The sequence below is a fragment of the Myripristis murdjan genome, chromosome 7 (genome assembly GCF_902150065.1).
Source record: "Myripristis murdjan chromosome 7, fMyrMur1.1, whole genome shotgun sequence".
Lineage (NCBI taxonomy): Eukaryota > Metazoa > Chordata > Actinopteri > Holocentriformes > Holocentridae > Myripristis > Myripristis murdjan.
In genome coordinates, this window is record NC_043986.1 from 27,629,285 (window position 1) to 27,652,667 (window position 23,383).

The 23,383-nt window shown below is 43.0% G+C and overlaps 1 protein-coding gene across 1 annotated transcript; it reads left to right on the forward strand.

Moving 5' to 3' along the window:
- Positions 1–833: 833 nt before the first annotated feature.
- pard6b (par-6 partitioning defective 6 homolog beta (C. elegans)) lies at positions 834–23,301 on the forward strand. Its single transcript, XM_030055575.1, has 3 exons — positions 834–1,194; positions 2,817–3,039; positions 18,220–23,301. The coding sequence occupies exons 1-3, from the start codon at positions 1,132–1,134 to the stop codon at positions 19,155–19,157; spliced, it is 1,224 nt and encodes a 407-aa protein (XP_029911435.1). The 5' UTR covers positions 834–1,131; the 3' UTR covers positions 19,158–23,301.
- The last annotated feature ends 82 nt before the right edge of the window (positions 23,302–23,383 follow it).

Genomic DNA, 23,383 nt, shown 5'->3' on the forward strand with positions numbered 1-23,383 from the left:
GGCAGCCACCTGTGCCACTGCCTTTTTATTACCAACATTAATTTTATGGTCTTATTTGACGCAGCAGCTATTCATTTAAAATGTTTATATCCTACATCATTTGTAAACAATATGCAAATGACACTGCTACTGATATACCAATAAATGCCAAACTGAATTTATTGTAACAGTTTCAACATTGTGTAGGCTATTAGGACAATGTCCAAGAGCTAATTAACAAATCTAACATAAGCCCCATAACGAGCTCATGTTAATTATTGATATCCTTCTTGTGATAATGAATGATATAATGAATGATAGTGAATATGCTTTTCTAGGAGGCCCTGTGCTGGCTTTGCCGACCAATAATGAAGTTTTTTGCTTGAGATTTGGCGCGGTGCAACAAAGCGCATCAAAGTTTTTGGTTGTTTTCCCCCTTATTTATTTATTTATTTATTTATTTATCATTCACCGCCTAATAGGTTATTATGGTTTCAAATACTTATATAGGGCGATAGTTTCCAAAGTGGGTTCTCAAGCCCTTCAGGGGACCTTGAGGTTCGTCAGCGTCCAGAGCCAAATGAGGGATATTTAAATATGACTAATATTACTATTAATAATATTATTATTTGGGGCTAATTGACATGAAGGTTGGATGAGGGCACAATGTCTTTACGCCACAGACTAGAAAATCAATTAGTGAGAGCGTGTGCTATTATTTTGAAGTGGGGGTTGATAGAAACAGCAAAGAGGGGGTCTCTTATTTTGAAGTCCTGTGTGCGATTTTGAAGCCTCGCGTCGCCAGCTCTTAAGACAGAGGGAGAGAGAGAGAGGGAGAGAGACCTAGACAGAGGCTGACCCAGGAGAGAGAGAGAGAGAGGGAGTCGGTGGACGCTCAGTAGTGGTGGTAGCTATCCTGGCAGTGGCAAATATGAGAGGAGATAAGTTTACAGACTAACTAGGCTGGTCGGCAGGCGTTGTCGCATTCTTGGTGGGAGCTGGGGGGACCACGCAAACTACGGGACGTCGAGACACCGTGAGACACCGTGTGAAAACTGGAATAATAACTGGATACACACATTGTTGGGATACACTCCGCGGCGGGGCGAGTGTGTGTGTGAGCTGTGGCGGCGGTCCTGCTGCTAGCGAAACATGAACAAAAACCACCGAGTGCCGAGTAACCGTTCTCTGAGTGCCGTGGAGGTGAAGAGCAAGGTGCCTGTGGATATATTTATTTAAAAAAACAAACACATTTTCTGTTCTGTTGTGCCAACCCTCCCCTTGGTACCTGCTTTGGCTAAATTAGCCCGCTAAGTGGCTTGATAGCAAGTTATGTCGCACAAATTGGAGCTTAGTTAGCTAACGAAACATTTAAATCGGACCTGTTTTGTCACCTTTGTCAGTTATTTCAGAGCTGACCATTTTAAAAACAGCAGTATGGCATCTCACATCTTGAACTGAGTGTTTTTATTTTATTTTATTTTTTTTATTAGTTTGGCAGTAAGTTTGAAGGTAGGGTGGTGTTGTATGCGGTGAGGCAGTGTCACCTGTCACAGCCTCCCTTCGCGGCTCCGCTTCTGCTCGTTTGCCAAATGTTGACTCAGAGTTTGGGTTTTCAGTTCCAGCATGAACCCACGGCAAGTTTACATAACTTGGTGGATGGCTATGGAAATGTGCCGGGCTAGATGCGCTGATAGCTGCTTGTTCGTGTTGTCCTTTGCGCACAGGTGTCACAAGGCCCGTGACAGGCTCATTATCATGGCTCCTTCCTTCCGCGACAGCCTGCCTGCCTCTTGCCCGTAGCATGATTATATAGACATGCAGAGAGATGGGACTGTCAGAGCTCCAGGGCACTATTTGCTGCGGTTTACTTGCAATTTCCTAGTAAAGCAAACGATTATCCCTTTGTTTCACCGCACTTGTCATGATAACGATGACAACCTCCTCAGCTCGGTCTTAATTTACCTTTTAAAATGATAAGCTAGTCACACATACCCAAAGCAGTTAAAACTTTTTTATATATATATATATTCCTGTGAACCAAATTAAGTAACCCTGGGTCGTTTAAAAATGTTTTTCCCCTGTCATATCAAACAGGCATGTGACCTGACTGTTTCTGCTTTGCATTAATTAGCCAATGTTTGAAACGGTGAGCTACTTTGTCAATGAATTGTGGATCATGTCTTCTCAGTGCTGGGCAACAGTAACCACAACACTTGGTACTTGTCATCAACATCAAAGTGGCATTGCTCTGTCTCAACTCCAAAGTTGCCCGCCTCATTAAGATCAGGCATTTGCAGCCATTGATCCAGCAGCTGCCAGACCATTTGCACAGACAGACCACATTGATTATTCAGTGATTCATAAGGCAGCAATGTGTGTTTGGGAGTGGGAGGATGATGCATATGTGCTGAAGATACAACATATACATTCCCACAACTGCATACCAAACATTCTGTGAGGCTTGATCAGGCTGCACGGTTCAGTAAGGAACATACTGCATTCACAAGTACACTGACACACAGAAACACACATTCCACACATTTATAATTCATCACATATGCTGTGTCAGCTAGTCCATGTGGATGGCAGCCTCTTCTTCACAGTGGTTTTGAAATTATTTAGGTTACCACAGCAGCGTACGCCTATCACAACCGCAAATCTCTAACCTATTCATATTGTGTATGTGTGCACAAATTGTAAACAGACTCTTTACTGCATCCTGCCTCACAATGTATGTTTCTCCTAAATTTGTTGCTCTGTTTCTCTGTATCTGCACATGTTTGTGTGTTTGTGTGAATGTATGATCATGCTCATGTGTGTATGTGCCTTCCCAGTTTGGGGCGGAGTTCCGGCGGTTCTCCCTGGACCGGTCGAAGCCAGGTCGCTTCGATGAGTTCTACGGCCTCTTGCAGCATGTGCATCGTATCCCCAACGTGGAGTTGCTGGTGGGCTATGCCGATGTGCACGGTGACCTGCTGCCCATCAACAACGATGACAACTACCACAAGGCTATCTCCACTGCTAGTCCACTGCTACGGCTGTTCCTCCAGAGGAAAGGTAAACACAGAGCAAATAACAAAGAGGCATAGGTCCTCCTGTTGGGGAAGTCTCCTTGAATGGTACCTGCTTTTCCCTTTTGTGCGGTTCTCTACATTTGTTTTGGCTGCTTTTAGATTATACAATATCTGTACTTGCTTTACGTTGATGTCATGGTTTGGAAACACCATAGAAATACGGGATAGGCTGCTGTAACTTCTACATGGACTGTGCTCTCTAGATGGACAACAAGGCTAACAAAGCTTGTCTATTAAACCTAAACCCTCAGTGTGACATGGCCATGTTCATTATGCTGGACTACATACCACCCCTGTGCTCTGTCCACACTGAACTGTCATTTCCAACAAACCACTGAACCAGCCTGTGGGTTGGGTTAAAGACAGGTTTTCACACATGTGATGTCTCCTCACAAGAGTGAGGCTAATCAAAAAGGTCAACATAAATTATTTTTCATAAGACTGGCTAGTGTCAAATATTGTTTCAGCTAGACAGTTTTTTTCTTAACTGATATTCTGAAAGCAGAATAGCAGTGATGAATAGCCGAATGCCTCTCTATTTATATACAGTTGGGTAGCTACCATATTGAATGCTTATTCTCTCTCAGTTATGGTGTTGATTGATATTTATTTATTAATATTTTTTTAAATTTATAAAATCTGTTGTCAAAATAAATACATTTATTTATAGTTATAAATTTAATTATTTTGACAACAGTGCCACAGTAGTCAAATGTGAAGTGTGAGACTGACAGACGACTGTAGTTAATGTGGGTTTTGCTGTCAACACTTACATAGTGCGTACACAGTGCTCACGTTGTGTTTTCTTGCTTCCTCATTACCTTTGGTATAATTACTGCTGTTTTATGGCACTGTAGCACTGTATCTTTTGAAGGGCTGGGGCATGGGTTAGGTGGAGTTAAAGGAAGTAATAGTTGGAGTTTTTGTTGCTCTAATTTATAATCCTGACTGGTGTAGCCTAATATTCCTTGTCATCGTTAGCTCATACTGAAGGATGTTTGTGCACCTTTGGAGCATTGTCTATTTAGGAGGCTGCCAGGCTACTGGTGGTGAATCTTGACTTCATTTTTGTTTTTGAGTCCCAGCATCACTCTAGCTAATGAGTCCGACCTGTTGAATGTGGGGGGGTTGCAGGGTCTGTGGTCCAGGGCAGGCCAGGCGTTGTGCTCTGTTGTGTTTAAGCTGTCTCGCTGTGCCATATGACCCTATAGAAGCTAAGCCACTTTGTCAGGAGGAGATTAGTGGGGTCACTGTGTAACGCTGCGTGGGACCGTGTTTCAATTACACGCTCCAGACACTAGCCCCACGCTGGGCTCACTGCTGCTCACTCACATGCACATATGCACATGCACACTCATGCAGGCAAGCAGGCATCGTGCATAGAGAGAGAGAGACATACATGGCCTTACACCCACACAAGACTCACGCACAAGAAAACAATCCACAACCCCCTGCAGACCCTATTGCCCTCAGTCCCCGTTTGCCCTCCTGCTCTGCCCACCCCCTCTCCCAAAGTGCTGAGTGCTGGGACCAGTTGGTCGCAGCTTAAAAAGCGCTGCAGCATGCAGATGTAGCACATTGACAGCTTCCAGGCCATTATATTTCTGCAGACACTCTGTTATTATCTATAGTAATGGCTGAGTTAATAGCTCCACTTTCCTACAGTAGGGCCAAGTGAGCCTTGTCAGGCTGGCAGCCAACTCAAAATGTTTTTAACACAGCATACAATGCACTATTTGTTTATCTGGAAAGTATCTGTATCTTGCAGCTTGGACATTTTCTGTTTTGGCAGCATGATGTGAAAATGACAGAAAATGACACTGATGTTCGCTTGGAGAGACTGGGACATATGAAAAACAAGGAAGACAAAAATGGCATTGTTTGCCTTTGAGGTGGCATTAAGTCAAATGACCTGAGGCCAGGCTGCCTCCTTCATTTTTTAAGCCCTTGTTTAACCAGGTATGTTAACTAAGAGCGCTTTTATGTTTACAGCAACAGCACAGGTGAGAGGGAGGGTCACACATAATCACACCAGTACTCTCACAGTCCTCCACTGTTGACCACTGAGTAACTCCACTATAAGAAGCAGTTTGAGGTTAAGTGCCTCTCTCAAGGGCATCACTGTGTATCTCAGGTTAATTTCTCCTACTGTAATTTGTCCAGTTAGAGTTTCAGGTCACAAGCTCACCTCTAAAACCATTACTACTGCCTCTCTTTAAACTGATGTAGTGATTGTGTAAATGTCTGAGGTGGTCAGCGGTTACTTGGATATGATGTGAGCAGTCATTATTGCATAAGAACATAGCAGGACTTCAGACTCGGCAGCAACCTTGGCCAGTGTTTGTTCTTATTTAGCCTACGTGGAATGATGCAGCGAAATCTTAAAATATTTATTCTGGGGAAATGTGTTTACAGTTAATAAAAACAACACTCGGTTTTCAGTATTTGTAAACAACTTGCCAACAGCAGTTTCGCTTGACACGATTTGTGTTTCTGCTTGTGTAGGAGCGAAAATGTCTCTGCACAGTTGCACATCACATGAGGTTATTTTTGGCACTGTGCATTTATTTGTCTGGGAGGCTGAATCTAGGCTACGTATAGCCCAGACTAACTGCTCTCTCTGTGGGTTTTACTCATTCAACGATGTGCAGATGGATAGAGGGATGGATGGTTAGCCCATGAGTGTTCATCTGTTGTTGCATTGTTGTGGTCTGGTTGTTGAATAATGCCCACATTGTTGTTGTTTCTGCATCCATGTTACATCACTACCCAGCTAATAATGTAGTATTGTTTCAATGTCAAAAATGGGGTGAGTGTTTGTTTTTGTGTTTGTGTGTGTCTGTGGGCTTGTTTGTATGTACTTGTGTGTGTGGATATGTCAAGTAAGGCCCACCAGCTTATATTGTGACTTCACACATTCCTCTTTACACATACAAAAACACACAGGGTGACCCCTCTCCCCTGAACAATGTGTGGAGCCAGCAGTGAGGTGGTGGCTGTTTACTTGTTGCCATGGCAGCGCTGAAGAGGCCAGTTCATAGGTGGATTAACAGCTCTGGAGGTTCTTTAGGGCTGATGGGAGCTGCAAAGCATGCTGGGAGAAATACTGCCATAGCACTCAGATTTGAATTCAGCACAAACTGTGTGTTTGGGCTACAGCTGACCTCAGTGTTTGTGTTTTTCATGCATCTTCACTGTGTTGTCTAGATATCAGATTGCGTGATTGAACACTTGTGCAATACAAGGAGAATAATTTCCTGCTAGCCTCTGCCGGCAGCCCTGTAAATCTCTAAGAACTGGTTATTTTTTACTGTCATGGGTCTGGCTCTTCAGTCAATCCAAGAACAGCACAGCACAGCACAGCGAGTATTAGACCATTGTTTTGACTGACTCATCATCATAATCGGGGAAGTGTCCCTACTGAGAGGCCAGCTTGCACATTATGATTAACTGATAGATGAGAGTTGTTAACAGCAGGCTGTTTCCTGATCCGTCCCTCTGAAAGTTTCTTATTACACAAATCCACTCTGTTTTTGCTAAGCTCAGTGTAACTTGGGAATGTTGTGGTCACCGGTCTGCTGCAGAGAGGAAACTGTCCATTGAGTAATGTTGATGTTTTTTCATTTTGGAGATAACAGTTCTGCGCTGTCAGCGGCTGACATCAATTACTGCTGTTCTAGATGCTAAATAAGTCAAGTTTATGTCTATAGCCCCTCATTATATGCATTTCTCAAGACAGCAAGACTCCCAAGATTTAAATAATTGACAATCAGTCAGAAAAAGTGATGTGAAGAAATTAAAACACAAAACCGGTGTATACACAGATTAGAAAAAGGAGCAACTTTTGCCAACAGGATCAACATGTAACTGTTAAATATCTGGTCTTTTGCTAACTGTCAGTGAAACTGTAGTTCGTAGCGTTTTGTCAGCCAGTTTTTGGATAGGGAGAGCATACAGTATACAGTACAGCATTGCTATTTTTTCCCTTATAATGTAATATCAATATGTTGTATCCAGCTTGTACTATTTTTATTCATACATGAAAACATTGCCTAGCCTGTGGATGGAAGGTTCAGAAAGAATTGACACTAGCGAATTTTATGTCAAACATATGATAGTCCTCCAAATTACTTCTTGAAAATTAAAACCAAATACCTAGTCCTGAAATATAGTATGAAAGTGATAATGCCCTTGAATTTTAGCTGCTTATTAATCATTCCATTTTGACATTGTGGTGCTATAGATTTTGTATTGGCTTTTTGAGAAAATTAATATCTTAATCCATAGCAGTTTTGTAATGGATGGTTTACAACACTTTGGAATAAAATTGTGTCATGGCCTATTATAATAATGTTTATACTTAATACTTTGGGTCTCCCATAAAACAAAGTTGTGCGTTATGTAGTGTTTGGGAAGAATATAGGCTAGTTTCTCTTCCGGTCACTTAGTTTCATTCTTAAGCAAATTTGTACCAGGGAATGGGTGCGACATGCCCAGGTTAGTGTTTATCTGATTGGCTGTTGGCATTGCTGTCAGATGAGATTTTCATGGGTGTGACTTCATGTTTGTCTATATCAGTCATCCAGAACATTCCATGTATATACAACACACATGCAGTTTCCAGGTCTCCATCCATCTGGTGGTGGGAGCTTTTCAGGTTGTCTCACCCAGGGTGTGGATGTGTTTGACTGGACTGGTGACGTCGCTCGTCACTCACACAGTTTCACTCCTGCATGGCTCACAACTCTTAATGGGAGAGTCAGAGGGAAAGGTAGAGAGAGGAATGTGTGTTTGCATCTGTGTTTGTGTGTGTATCCCAGAAGGGACTGCCAGAGTAATTAGTAACCAGCGCATGAGTCATTCAGCCAGAGAATAGAAAATGTACAGTGTGAAAGTACAGCGCAGACAAAGTCTACCCACCTGTAGAGCAAGCAGCGGGGCAGGGTGGCAAGTATGAGAGTGATGGAACAGTCTAAGCAGTGTTGTGAAACACTGATAGTGAGAGAGATGCATAATGTGTGTGTGAGAGAGAAATATGCCATCATTTCTTGTGGAGAGAGATGGGTGAAATAAGGAAAAAGATGTGCTTGAGAGAAAAAAATTATGAAAGAATGAAAGAGAGACAAAGCACAAGAACTCATGGTGAGTGAGGACGCCGCAACATGTACCAAACTAACATCTCCAATGCCAATACGTGCCACTTTTCCACTTTTCCAGGTAGCACGAATAAATTAATTTTTCAGAGAGTACAAAACTCTTGAGAGAAAGCATGACTAGAGGAGGGATCCATGGAGGAGGTACATACTTAAGGTCTAATAAACAAAAGGGATGGATGAAAGCAGGAGGGCATACAGAGAGAGTAGGTAAACAGTATCAGAGAGGGCGGTGTATTTAAGGCATTGTTTGGGCAAGGCATGTAATGAGAGATGTGAAGAAAGGAGAGGGAGTAGTATCAGTGGGGTAGGAATGCGATGTGAGAGAGGGAGAGAGAGAGGAGGATAGTGGGAATAGTATTAGTGAGGGAGGAATGCAGAGTGAGGCCCTAGCTGGGGAGGGCCAGAGCTGGAGGAGGGAGACAGAAAGAGAGAGAGAGAGAGAGAGAGAGAGATGGAGGAAGTACGGAGGTGGAGGAGGAAAGGAGGGGGGTTGGTTGGTGGAATGTGGCCAGCCTCTGATCACCTCTGCTGGCTAGATTAGACAGGACAGCAGGCCAGACTGGACCCTCCACTAGAGAGCCTGGCTGGATCAACAAGAGGGAAAGAGAGAGAGGGAGAACAAGTGAGGGAGGCAGTGATACAAAGGGAGAGAACTGGAAAATGGGAGAACATTTAAAGGAAATAAAGACAGCAGAAGGACAGCCTGGCAAGTCTGAACCCTTCTTTCTAGGCTCTGAAACCTGGCCGGGCTTGCAGAGGCTGGCCTGGCTGAAATGAGATGGAGGAAGGGAGCCATGGATGGAGGTGCAGAGAGGGGGGCGGGGGTAAGACCCAACTGAATGGGGCAGAGGAGGCATGAGTCCAGACCCTCTATTATAGTCTGTCAAAATTCAGCTCAGAATTGGCCGGGAAAGATGAGAGAAGAGAAAAGTATGGAGGAGGGAAGGAAACAGAGCTGAAAAATCAGGGAAGCAGAAGAAAATGCGTAAGAGAAAGGTGGTGGGTTGGAGAAATAGCAGTCTGGACCAATACAGACACAGAGAGGGAGAGAGTCGTGAAGTGGGACTGGAGGTAGCAGGGAAATTGGTAAATCGGGTGAGAGAGGTAGAAAATTTGTTTGACCATTCCAAAGAGTGAAAGAGAGACTTGGAAAATAAGAGAGAGAGGGTGTGGAGGGATGGAAAAGGTGTTGGAGCTGTACTTTGGACCAATGCAGTGACGAGTGGAGGGGAGTGTGTAGAGAAAGTGTCAGGTGGAGATCAGGTGTGAGATGGCTGAATCAGGGATAGGTCATTTAAAAAAAAAATAAATAAATAAAAAAAAAAAAATAAATAAATATATATATATATTCCCTATCATCACCCATGTTATATGTAAACCAATTCTTGGTCCTGCTCCACAGTTAAAGATGGCAGACCACTTTTCTTTTTAGAAGGATGCACAAGCTTAAATTTTACTGACTCTCACTTTGGTCAGAGGGCAGGATTATATTACTGTGATTTAGTCATGGAAGTAGGCAGATTGTTTTTTCTTAGGCAGTAATATTCTTTCAGTCCTCTGAACTTGGCATTGCAGTGATCTTGATATGACGCATAATAACTGATATGCTTATCTGTGGATTTCTTTCAGTATGCCATTCCAGCGTATACCCAGTCAGCAGGCACTGACATGCAGCTCCCAAACACTGTTGCTTGACTACAGTCGCTGTTTGTACCTGGTTTGATTCCTCCTGACACTCAAGTCTGTTCTGGTGGCTGAAGCTGCAGTTAAGCAATACAAAATGTGTGAAGTTCAAAGGACTGTGAAATGTATTATGTCATGGCAGCTCTTATAATAATGGATATGAAATGTAATAAAAATATATGTTATAAAAAGTCTCAAAAAGAACAACACTGAACCACAAATTTACCCTGTCCTTTTAGATTTATGCTTGAGTACCTGATCTGGGCCAAGTCTTATTTATGTTTATATTGAGTAGACCTTGGGATATATTTTCTCAAATATTTACAACATTATAAAATCCTTCATTGCCTCTGGCTACAAGCAGCAGACTGGAAGATAATCTTGGTAATATGAAGGTTGTCTGAGTTGGAGATGTAGATCTAACTGCAGGTTGGCTGTGTTGGCTTCTAGAGTCAGACTCTGCAGGCAGGACAGAAACAGAAGCTCAGAGTCCGAGTCCAGAGTTTTTTGATACACAAGTGACAGGGTTGTATGCCTTGAGGTGAGGCTCACCAACTAAAACTGCTTCTGTCTCCTTCCATCTCCTCCATCTTCCCTTTCTTTCACCCCTCTGGCTATCCTTGAAGTCCAGCCCCCTCCCTAACCTGGTCCTCAAAGTCACAACCTGAATCCGCTTTCCAAGTTTCCTTCCCTGCCCTGTCCCAAGTTCAAATGCCGCCTCAGCCCAAGGCCATGTCCCTGCCCCAGCTGTATTCCATGCTCAGGCCCAGGCCAAGCACCAGGCTTTTCTCTAACACCAGCCAGAGTCTCTCCATCACAAGCCCAGTCCTCACACCTCATTCTCACCCTTAGGCTGTATCCCCACTAAGCTGGGTAAACTAGAAAACAGCTTTTTTTGTATATTGTGGCCTCCTGTCAAAACTAGCTCAGTGTGGACATGGCCCCAGTGGCATGTCTTAGGCCCCCACCAGCTCCATTTGTAGCCACGGTCCCAGTCCCCCTCCTCCTCCCAGTCCCATTCAGCCAGTCATAGCTGATTGCCCAGGCCTGGACATGCCTTTAGCCCGGTTCCCAAGCCTATACTAGCTCTCAGTTCCACACACAGCTCGCCTCATGCAGTGTCCAAACACTGGCCCCGAAGGACCAGCCTCCCATCCAGCCCCAGGCCATCCTGTCAGTACAATGGATGCCCCTGTAGCAGCAGCATCGGTATCTTAAGAAATCAGAGCAAGCGAACACAGGCAGAGGTAACAACCTGGCTGAAGGGAGCAAGAAGGAAAGACTGCAGCAGGAAAACCGAGGTGGAGAGTGGAAGAGACCGCAAGAATACGAGGGCCAGACAGACTGAACTGGAGAGATAGCAAAAGGCTAGAGAGGAGGGAGAGATGATCCAGAGTAAAGGAGGGAGAGACAGAGTGAAGGGCACAGGGGAGGGAGATGGGAGGCTGAAGTGGCATTGCAGGAAGGAGGGAGGTGGCTATGTCAGCAGAAAAGAAATTGATGGAATTGCTTCATACTGCAGTGACAGAGATGCAACACATACTGTACATGCTTGTAATTTTGGCCCATAAACTCGATGAATTTAAAGCCGAATATTCAGTTATGCAAACTGTAAGGCTTCATTTAAGTTGTTTTTGCCAGTGTAGGTTTTAGTTTTGCGCAATATTTGCTGAAAGGCTCCTGTCAAGATGGTGTAATAAAGCATGATTGATGAGGGTAATGGAGAATTCACGAGAAAGATTATATGAGGATGACTTGAGGCCAGGCTAATGTTAATGACTTGAGCCTTTTTGAATTATGGATTTAATAAGTAGTTCCTCATATTATCATCTCCATTACATCAGGGGTTTGTCTCAGCTCCAGGTTACCTCAAAGTTTTGCAGGGTGCTTTCAGAGTGTGGCATCTCTGCTGCCCAACACTTTATCTTTAGCACAGAGTCTGGTTCTCTCCTTCATGCTGTCCCTATTACTTCCCTTCCTCTCACGCAGTCTCCCTCTAACCTCCCTCCTCTACCTTGCTCCCTCTCTCTTGCTCTCTCTCTCTCCTTCTACTTCTCTCTTCTTTTCTTATCAGCAGCATTAAGGCACTTTTTATCTGGGCTGTGCCAGGGAGGTATGCTCACAACACCAGGAATAGTAACCCTCTGGGAATTTACTCCTTTTCAAAGTTTCTTTATTCATCCCCTTTCTCTCTTTTTTGTACTCCGCTTGACTCATCTACCCACTGTCATTATCTGTCTCTCTCTCTCTCTCATGTCTATATTTCCTCTATTTCTCTGTTTCTGTGTCTGGCTCACTTTGCTCATGGCTTTGCTTCTTTTTTCTCTCATGCCTTTCCCCTGGTCTTTCTCATTCAGACCTATCAGTTCACAAGAACACACACACACTTGCCCCCCTCCCTCCTCTATCGTTCTGTGTCTGGAACACCATGGCACTGACCGTGTGGTGAGTATCAGGGCTTGTCGTCAACAAACCTGAGTGTTTCCAGAACACTGCAGCCTTCGACCTCCTGCCTTTCTCTTCGGGGCTTTTGGGTTTCTGTATTGTGTTTGTTTTTCTTTATTAAATCCGCAAGACCTGAGTTGTGCTTGTCAACCTATAGTAGTTGGTTGGTTTCATAGACAGCAATTAATTAAACCTAGTCTCAGACCACAAACACTCTTGTAAATAAATGTATTTCTTTTTTTATACAAACATACAGACCACCTTACCTTAACTATTAAGATTAGCATTGGTTCCGCTCTATATTAGTTTATTGTGTAGTCTGTGTGGACAAATATTTCTATCTTCTTTGGCATTTTTCATAGTGCTTAGCAATTGTAATCATGGTAGTAGTAGGAACATGAGCAGTCCAGCTAGGGCTGAATGATATGGTAAAAATTTACTTTGACACTGCGATGTGATTCACAATTTTTGTGGAAATGTGTCATACTTTTCACTGAAAAACTAGGTTTTCCACTGGGGTCTGTACTAAGCAAAACATGATTTAGGCTAATATGTCTAGAAAACATAATGCATAATTTGTAGGCCAAGGTGTCTCTGTAGCACCACAGTACTTCATTTATAGTCATATTTTGTCACACATTTTACCTTTCTCAGAAAACTGCAGCTCCTTTGATTTGGGTGGACTTGTCTATACCGCAGTTGGGATAATATTTTGATTGATTGTCTAGGCCAACTCTCTACTCATTTTATGTGCCTTCCTGTGTCCTTAAAAACACAAATACTAAAAATCCTCGGTATCTCACTTCATAGCTGTTATTCTATTTCATTTCCCATTTCCAGTACTCTGAAATACTGTGTGTGCACCAAGATCTGAATTTTGCCCTCCTGATTAAAGGTTACTTGTCATTTTGGTGGTCAGTCTCAGAGGAGGAGCTAAATCAAAATAAAATATATTAGCAAAGGTAGTAACAGTAGTAGCATAGAAACGTAAGCAGTAGTAATAGTAGCAGTGGTGGTAGTCCTTACAGATGACAGACACCTCCTTCCTAATGGTGTTGTGTCACCTGGCCACAGTGTCAGGTTTCGCTGACATAGTGCCTTGGACAAGCACCAGGAAGTAATGGATTGTTGGTGTCATTACTGTCGTCAGGAATCATTATGTTACCAGTGGAGCGTGAGCCTCGTCTACAATACACACTCCTGTCAATAAACGATGCGCACATACTGTATCAGTAGTATTTTAATATTAATTAATACTATGTGATAAACACAAGTTATCAGGTGGTTCAGTTAGTAGAGTGTACAGCAGGGGAGTATTTTGTAGGTGAAAAACATAAATAATTAAGAATATTCTTAGACAAAGTAGAGAGAAATAATTAGTCAGTGTCATTTGCAGAGTTTCACCATCCATGGCTTGCTTTATCTGCCTGCACATTCCACTTGTGCTCTGATCCTTTAACACTGGCTCTTTTAAAGGCCAACTTCAAATTTGGAGGATGGTGCATCCAGAACAGAGCACCGAGAGAGATGATGTATTACACTAATACATGTCACTTGGCACAACTGGTTCCCTCTCTGTGGGCAGACTTGTCCTCAAGTGGAGTTAGGTGGAGTGCAGAGCCCTGCAGGGATGGAGATGCATTAGTGGCTTGCCCTGCATTTGTGTGTGAGAGAGAGAATGACCGGGCTTGTGCTGTTGTGTGTGTTGGCTCGTCATTTTCCCCTCCACTGCTTCACTTCCCTCTCTCATCTCAGCCTGTATTTCCTCTTCTCTCCTCACTGACTCCATTCAGAGTGTGGGAAATCAAAGCAGCACCGCATAGTTCAAATACCCAACCTGTACAGAGCCATGGCGAGTGTATGAGTGCAGATGTTGTTTTTATTTAAGATTTGGCATATCAAAATAGCGCTGGACATAATTCCCAAAATCAAATACAACAATATCATTGACCGAATACCTCAGTGACAATAATGTGATGATGTAGACCCTTTTCACAGCAGCCGTTTTGACATGAATAACAGGGTAAACACAGGTGTTAACAATGACTTTGATTAAGGTTCTGTTTCAGTTTAGGTCCAGGGTCCTGGTATTATGCATACGGGTTCACTTGAAACGCTCTGATATGTTTAAATGGAAATGAATCTTAACGTCATTAATAACACCTGTGATTACCTTTGCTTTTTCATGTCTTATATTTTCAGAAAATTACATCTGTTGACTGGAATACAGACTTGAAAGCCAGGAAAAGACAACATGTATGCCTTACTATATTATGATATTATGATATCTAGAGTACCAGACAGTACTTGTCACACTGTAGAGAAATCTTTCAGGTTGTCTTGGGAAGAGATGAGAAGCCAAGGAACTATTGCTTCAGAGGAATTTGAGTAGGTGACGTGATTAAACTTGTTAATGGAGATCATAGTTGGAAGCAACATTACAGCAGTTGTGGAAGAAATGCATAAATCTTCTTCCTAAAAAATAGTTGGGGAAAAAAACTCTTGTAAAAGAGTACACTGCCAGACATTCTTTATTGAAAATTGCAGGCTTGGCCTAATCTGTATCTATCAAAGTGGCCCATAATTCATTGGTTTACACAAGGCCTTGTAATGAATGTTCACTCGTATCTTAGCATTATACAACTGCATTTTTCTGTCCAGTTCCCACACAGTTGACTCCTGATAGTTTCAATTAATCATTAGCCAAATCAATGGCATACATGCACACTGTATCTGATCGTGGCATTCCTCAGCCGTGTGTCATGTATTTACACAGCAATGAGGGAATAAAAGTAAAGTTACATTCTGTACACATACAAACCCACACACAGAATAGCCTCATACCCAGCTAAATAAAAGACCAGCTAATATTGAGGCCATAGTGGATGTATGGATGGTGAGGTTGAAGTCCAGGTCACATTGTTTCATTGTGCAGTAGCAGATTGTCAGCCATTGACTGAAATAGACCACAAGCACCCAGTCTGATCACTCCCAGCTGAGCCAGTGTTGATTGTCAAACTGGTCCTTTAATTGATAGAGCTGTGGTGGCACTGAGGGACAGACAAGATGCAATTTGATAGAGGTCAAACAAAAACATCTATCTATCTATCTATCTATCTATATGACAATGACTATATATGACAATGACTTTAATTAAGGTTCTGTTTCAATTTTTTTTGCTCATTTTCTTTTTCATTTTCATGGTAATTTTCTCCATCTTTCTTTCCTATTTTCTTTTCTTTTTGTGGTAATTTTATGATATATGTTTTTTGAAAGTAAAGGGTTAATGCATCAAAGAAGAGGACGCTAAAGAACAATGGCATGTAAACATACGTGTGTGTGTGTGTTTGTATTGTGGCTAGCCTGTAGGCATTTGCAGTTAATTAGACCGAAAGCCTTGCTTCTGCGCTGTAATGAGCTATAATGCAGCGATTGGTTTTCAGGGTATTGGGTTTCTCTGTGCTGCTCTTCGTTAGGCATCATCACAAGCCAGAGATAAACTTAATGGACGGATGCAAGTCTTTGTGTTTACAGGAAGGCGTGCATGTGCTCCTATATATGTGCTGTGTTTTATGATGCTATGCAAGTACAGTGTCATTAGGGGGGCCTCGGCATTAGATTAAAAAGTGTGTGTGTGTACAGTTTGCTACTGGAACAGCATGTCTTTGCTCAGTGTGAGTGGCCCTGAGGGATCATCCTGTTCTCTCCTTCAAACTATAACTCTATTGTCAGGCCTGCTCTTTCATATGCCAGAGATGGAGGGATGGTTTAAATGAAAAGAAGGCTAGAAAGACTGAAATGAGATGTGGAGAGTCGCCCACTGCTATGCATGACTGCACTGAGAGAAAGCCTTGTGTCAGTGATGTAGACTTGTGTGTGCAGGTCCTTTGAAACATCCACCTGTGTAACCTTTTGCGTAGTACTGCTTTATTTTTTGAGTGTTTATATGCATGACAAGGGTAAAACGTGTAGAAAGAACAGTGGGAATGGAAATAGACATGGTTTAATTTGTGTAGAAATGTGAAGACCAGTGTAGAGGTTTGAAGTCTGCTCAACTGAAACACCTAATTTGTCCAGCAAACTGACCCGCAATGATTGTAGTATTTCAGTTCTGCAGACTTAGGTTAAGATACTGCCCCTAGTTTGATTGCAGTGTCTGTGTATAGGCTGTCAATGATATACGTTATGTATGCACTGGACCCGCCTCATGGGAACTGAAATGTGAGACTGCTGCTCTTTCTCGGGACAATTGATCCTTTGTTTTGTTTTTTGGGGGATGAAGAGAGGGGAGGTGGGGTGCGTACCTGTCAGAACCTGAGAGCTGGAATCCTTGTCAAGCACCTGAGTGGATATTTTCCCAGATTACACACAAACATACACATGCACTCAGTGGGGCAGAAGAAGAGGAAGAGTGCTTTCATCTAAAGCAGAGTTTACAAAGTGCTTTAAAACAAGCGCTATTGAGGTGTATAAAAATAGAGCTAAAAAAAGAAATGGTAGTTAAAAATAAAAACAGCAGAAATGGCAGAAAGATTAGAAAAGGAGACAAAAACAGTTAACAAAAAGCCCTTGAGCCATAAAAACATGTCTGAAGAAATGACTTTTTAGGAAGGTAATAAATTAGACAGCTTATGTCTCTCAGGCTGGGTGGCAAATATTTGAAAATCAGGGGGCCAGAAGAACTCTGGCTGTGCTCGGCCTCATAGGGAAGGACTGAAAAAGGACTAAAATTTAAGCTAGTCATGCTTTAAACATGATCAGTAAAGCTGTCAAATCCAAAAAACATAAATTGGCCGAGACTTGGGGATGTGTGAGGAGAATCAATGTCATGCTGATGTTAATGTTTAGCTTCTTGTACATGTTGGTTAACTATTACAAAGCCAATGTCCAGCTTTTCCCTCTCATCTAGCTCAGGATATAGAGTTTAGACTTTAACCTGTATCAGCCTGTCGCAGTTCCATATTCTACATACTTTCACCTTCCAATATGCATAACAGCAAAGAGCAGTGTTTCGAGGCGTCCCGATGACTCATTTGGCTTAGGCGAATTCCCTGTAAGCACAACATCCTAAGTTAAAATGCCACCGTGGACCTTTGTTGCGTGTCCGTCGATGTAGGGTGAAGTTGCCCTTGAGCCCTGTTCACAGATCAGTGTTTTGACATGAAAACGGTGTTGACTGAGTCCGTTTTCAATTTAATGGTTATCGTTGGTGTAGGTTAAGGTTAGTGTTAAGGTAAGGCACTATGGTAAATGTCCCTTTATCTTGTTGTCTAGTAATGTCTTCATACGGGACACAGAGTGAGAACATATTTCTCGAACTTGGATCCTGGGCTGAAGAAATCAGCAAGAACAGAGGGTTCGCCAGCACGTTCTTTAAACACCAACCATATGGTCATCAAATTTATAATGCAGCAGCCCTGCTCACCAGATGTACCGGCTACGTTATATGGAGCACATGTGGGCTAATTTGTGGGAGGTAGCATGTCAAAGAGACTGCTAATGAAGGAATAGATGTGAGGCTGAGCACAGGGCTGGCATGGCAACAGTATAACTTGAGGGGAGTTATGGGAATCGGTGTCATTTTGTGTGTGCTCAGTGTAGACATCCTGCAGAGATGCCCCAGGCGCAGAGTTGCTCCATTGCATACCATAATTCTTTGTCCTAAAAAAAACTACATGATGCAACAGAATGTCAGCCTGAATAATGACTTGATGTTTAAAGAGCACAGCATGATGCTTATGGGCAATTAACCAGCCTTTGATAATGTATGTCCTCTTTGTCTCTCACTTCCCTTCTTTCTGCCACCCTCGTGCCTCTTCTCTCCACTCTTCCCCTTCCCCGCTTCCTCTTTCTCTGTACTTCCCACTTTCTGCTTGCAGAGGAAGCTGACCACTTGGCATTTGGCACTGATTCTCTGACCAGGAAGAAAAACACAGTGCTGTCGGCTGTTCTCCTGCGGCCTGACCCGAACAGGAAGAAACCGCCGGTCATCATCAGCCTCCCGAAGGACTTCCGTCCCGTCTCCTCCATTATCGACGTGGACATCCTTCCTGAGACGCACCGGCGCGTCCGCCTCTACAAGCACGGCCAGGAGAAACCGCTGGGTTTCTATATCCGTGATGGCTCCAGTGTCCGGGTCACGCCGCAGGGCTTGGAGAAAGTCCCAGGAATTTTCATCTCTCGAATGGTGCCCGGTGGGCTGGCGGAGAGCACGGGCCTGCTGGCGGTCAACGATGAGGTGCTGGAGGTGAACGGCATCGAGGTGGCCGGGAAATCTTTAGACCAGGTGACGGACATGATGATCGCCAACAGCCACAACCTCATCATCACCGTCAAGCCCGCCAACCAACGAAACAACATCGTCCGCAGTGGAGGAGGAGGAGGCGGCGCAGCGTCCGGCAGCTCAGGACGCTCATCAGACAGTGGCGCCAGCTACTATGGCTACTCATCACCTGGTGGTATCGGCGCCGCCGCCTCCACACCATCACACATCATCCAGAACTTCCACCCAGAGGAGCTGGAGAGCGACGAAGACGACGAGGACCTGGTGATCGAAGCAGGTGGCGAGGCGGAGCTCATCCCCTGCGCCCCCTCCGCCAGCTACAGTATGCCTTCGCTCCCGCGCTATGAGCCACACCTCAACCTGCGCACCGCTGCCGCCGCGTCCACCTCCTCCATCTCCATCAACGCCAATGGAACCCTGCCCACCAGCGCCAGCAGCGGGTCGCTCGGCAACATCACGTCAACTACGCCGTCACCGGACAGAGCGATGGAGAGGCGGAGTCTGGAGGAGGATGGGACTGTCATTACACTCTAGAGCACGCACACACACTCTCATACACATTTCATACATTTCATCCATACACTGGAAACCAGAGTTGGACATTAACTCAAACTTAAACACATCCAAACACATTTCACACTGGAAACATGGAGTCGTGGACCAGCAGTTTCATTAAGCACAGCCACAGCAACTGTACCTAACTAAGCACAAAGTAGTGTGTACATATTTAATCTGAACTCTACATCAACACACACACACACACACACACACACACACATCTTCTACTACACGCCAAATGACCATGCATCCGTGCCATAGCAGCGACATAGCCCTATGTGGCTGATGGACAGATGAAGTATCACATGTTGAGGAAGGAAGCATCATTTGGTAAAGCTTCCCTCCAAATCACTCCTCTTTCCAAAAATACAGACACACACTCACACACACACACACACACACACACACACACACACACCCCTCTCTACATGTATCAAAACCACTAGAAGCACTTGTTTTTATCCAGAAGCGGTTGTTCTTCTAATCTTCCAGTAGAGAGCGATGATGAGACAGGTCCTCCTCGCTCGTTTTCTCAGTCCTGTGAACACATGAGAGCAGAAACTCCTGTGAACAGCTCACTGAGTCCAGAGCTCCATCTTGCTCCACCACCCTCCTCCTGCGCTGTGTCTTGTGTTTTGTCTTGACTGGAGAAAAAACAGTCAATGGAGGATTTTGTCTAGAGCTCTTTTTGACAATCTGTGGTTGTTTTGTTGTTGCTTTTTTTGTTTGTTTGTTTTTTTGTTTTGTTTTGTTTTTGCCTTGTCACCCTGCACCAGACAAGATCCACTCCACTTCCCCAGGTGACAGCAGCATGTGATTGGTACTCTCGACTGTATGCGGTACACACAGTAGTCAACCAAGTGCTGAGATCTGCAATAATACTGTAGTCTTTCTTCAAGGAGAAGTGATATAAAAACAATTCTGAGCCCTTTGCTTTGGCTCAGATGCTTTTAACCACTGTTCTTAGCCGTGTTTCTCTCCTGACTTGTTATGCTGATGCTTGCCTGATTGATCATGACAGATAAATAATTTTATTAATTCTCTGAGCAATTGTTGGGAACAACTGGACTTTTGAAAATCCCTTTACCATTAGACCTGTGTTTTATGTTTTGTTTTTGTTTTGTTTTTTTGTCTTTTTTTTTCCTGTTTAATTTTTTAATTATTTTTTACTGAGAAAAGTGTACCTCACAAGTGACCATGTGACCTATTTCCATCTGACCGATGGGAAGTCGCCAGCCACTGATCCAGGACATTACTCTCCTTGCCTGGAAATGGAACATTTAAAAAAAAATCTATTTCATGTGTAATTTTCCTTCTGTTCTCCTGCTCTTTTTCATGACAAGGGCTGTTTCCCCTGCTGCATGTACAAAGGTGACAGAATATGATTGTAAATGTGATACTCTGTTTTTTTCCTCCTACCTTCATCCCTTCTGGACCGTGACTCAATATCTCATCTCAGCGCTGTAATTCATCTCCCTTTTTGTTATTTTTCTCTCTAGCCCTGAGTTCACTTGGATGTGTCCTGAGACGCTCACATATGAAAAGTGTCCTCTCCAGTGTTTCCGCTGCATTTCCTTTTCATCATGTTGTTTTTCACTCGCCCTCTCCCCTGAACACAGTTAATGAGACACTACAAAAGAATGTAACGCAACGGTATCGAGAAAAGGATATTAAATTTCGACTTTGAGCCTAGATTGCACATGAATAGGTGGACTGTGTGTTGAGAGAAAACAACAAAGCAACCGGTGGAGTGTGTTGCTTTCTGATTGAACGGATGAGTGTTACCAGAGTGACAGAGGAGAGCTACCAGTGGATTAAAATGAGCCCTGGTTAGACTGAGTCATATTTAAAACCATACATATGCTGGCACACTGGGTACATATCAGTGCAGTCTGTATATTTGACAAAGGTGAGGTGACTCTACCTTATGTGTGACTTGGCTCACTTGTGTGTTTGTGTGTGTGTGTGTATGGTACCTCCATCAAAGCGGAGCTGTTTAATTTGGTTGAAAAAGTTCCCAACAAGGTTTTGAGAAACCTTCCCACCCTGCCTTCTTTCACAACCACAGATCAGGCTAACTTCTTGAACAGAAAGTTTGTAAAATTCATGTCTGCAGTGTTTCCTTTAAAGGTGCACCAAGCAAGAATTTAATGCAAAATAGATTTGCATCTGTCTCACCAGGCTAAATCACAGCAAAGGGTCTAATCCCCTCAAACTGAGACGCTGCAGGTTTGGCCTGTTTGTTCAGGTGAAATTCTGGTGTCGGGTGTGAACACGTCTCTGTCTGCAGGAAGTGAAGATGCATCATGCAATAATGACAGCTGAAGGACTGTTTCACCTGAACTGACAAAAAACAAACAAACGAGCAAACAAAAAACATGGAGAACTATGGTGACTCAACTGTCCAATTTTTTCCAGTGTTTTGTCAGTTGCACCTTAAGGGTCTTCAGTTTAAGGCAATTTTACAATTTAATTTTGCACCCTGAGTCATACACAAACTGTCCCCTGAACAATTTTCAGAGAGTTCTCCGTCCAGAGGAAACTGGTCTCATCAATACTGGATGGTTTGCCATCACAAACAGATCACAGACCATCATATCATATTTACCATTGTTGGTTGGTAAATATGATAGTGCTGAGTGCAGTTTACCGATGTCACATTACAATATGTTATGGGTGTTCAAGGTTCAAGTTCTTCAATCTATTACCTCTCACTGTCATTTGGAGCTTCCGGCATACAAACGTGCCTAGTGTACCTTTAAAATGTCTTCGATTTGGGGTGTATAATTCTATCATATGTATTGGGATTTTATTATTGCTAATTAGATTATGTGTTTTTTGGAGTTTCTCATCACGCCCCATGCTCCTCGTTCAAAGACATCAGTGTGGCACAGTTTTAATCCCTGCTCATGAAGCCAATCTGTAATATTTATTACCCTTTAAATTCTGCACTAAGTTCTGCCAACTGCCTCCATGCAGTGGCAGCAGATGGTCTGGGTTATTTCTCTTATTGATTTTTTGCATTTGCCCCTCTGCTAAGGAACACTAACAGGGTGGTAACACTGACCATAGCTCACTCACTGTACCACTCTCCACACACATACAGGCTTCACCAGCTTCATCTGAGGCTTTACCTGTACTGAATATTAACAATACAGATAAACACACACGCGCTCACAGAGTGAATACATCTATCTATAAGGTTCACATTTGCGGTAATGTTCATTTGTAGTTTTGACTGCAGTGTTATTGTTCAAATATTTGATGTACCCAGGATTTCAAACAGTTAACACCCATGAGGAGGAACAACTTCAGTACAATTCCACTGTGACAAACACAGATTATATGCGTCCAGATTATATGAGGTACTCTATTTCCAGCCTGTTATGGTACACAGGGTGCTGCCGAGTGGGATTCTGTCTTTCTGTCTTCCCCGACATTAAACACAGTGATGAATGGCGTTCTGAATGGAAGACTTAGAAATCAATGTTAATTTATTTTCTTTATCTCTAACTGTACTACAGGACACTGGGATTGTAACCACAGCGACATTGTTATTTATTCTCTAGCCATGTGTCAGCATATTTTCTTCCTTTGTACACATTTTTTTGGACTTTATTTTTTATAACTGATCGTTATGTTTTATGATTGTTCTTTTGTGTGTTGTAAATCCGATGGTAGATCTCATTCCCCATTAGAGATGATTTGAGTAGATAATTATTTTCTGGCTGAACAATAGGGGTGTCTAAAATGGGACTCTTCAAGACATGACACAATTATTATGTTTTTCCATACTGTGAATTATTTTTACTTGGAGAGACACACCTCTGTATGTGGTTATCCTCTCAACAGACTAAACCCTTTTTTGCTTTGATTTTTTTTTTTTTTTTTTTTAAATGATCGAGCAATGATTTTTGCTTGCCAGATAAATCCTTTAAGGTATAGATTTGTAATGAAGATTGTCAGTATTTTCTTATCGATGCTAAATATGATGTACATTTTTATCACATTTAATGAAAATGTTTTAAGACAAAACCTGAGATGTATGAATATATAGGTGCACATGTGTACTTGGTGATTCGAGGAGCTGGATAAAATAAACTAATACGTAGCAATCCTCTCCGTGTGTGAGTATGTGTGTTTGTGTCGTTTAGAGTTAATGATTCATGTGGTTTGTGGTGGAGTTAGTAAAGGCTATTAAA

Excerpts from the sequence above, each read along its gene's own strand:
- pard6b (XM_030055575.1), top strand. The coding sequence starts at position 1,132 with ATGAACAAAAACCACCGAGTGCCGAGTAACCGTTCTCTGAGTGCCGTG. Across the intron at positions 1,195-2,816 it reads CCGTGGAGGTGAAGAGCAAG|TTTGGGGCGGAGTTCCGGCG; the intron begins GTGCCTGTGGAT and ends GTGCCTTCCCAG. Across the intron at positions 3,040-18,219 it reads GCTGTTCCTCCAGAGGAAAG|AGGAAGCTGACCACTTGGCA; the intron begins GTAAACACAGAG and ends TTCTGCTTGCAG.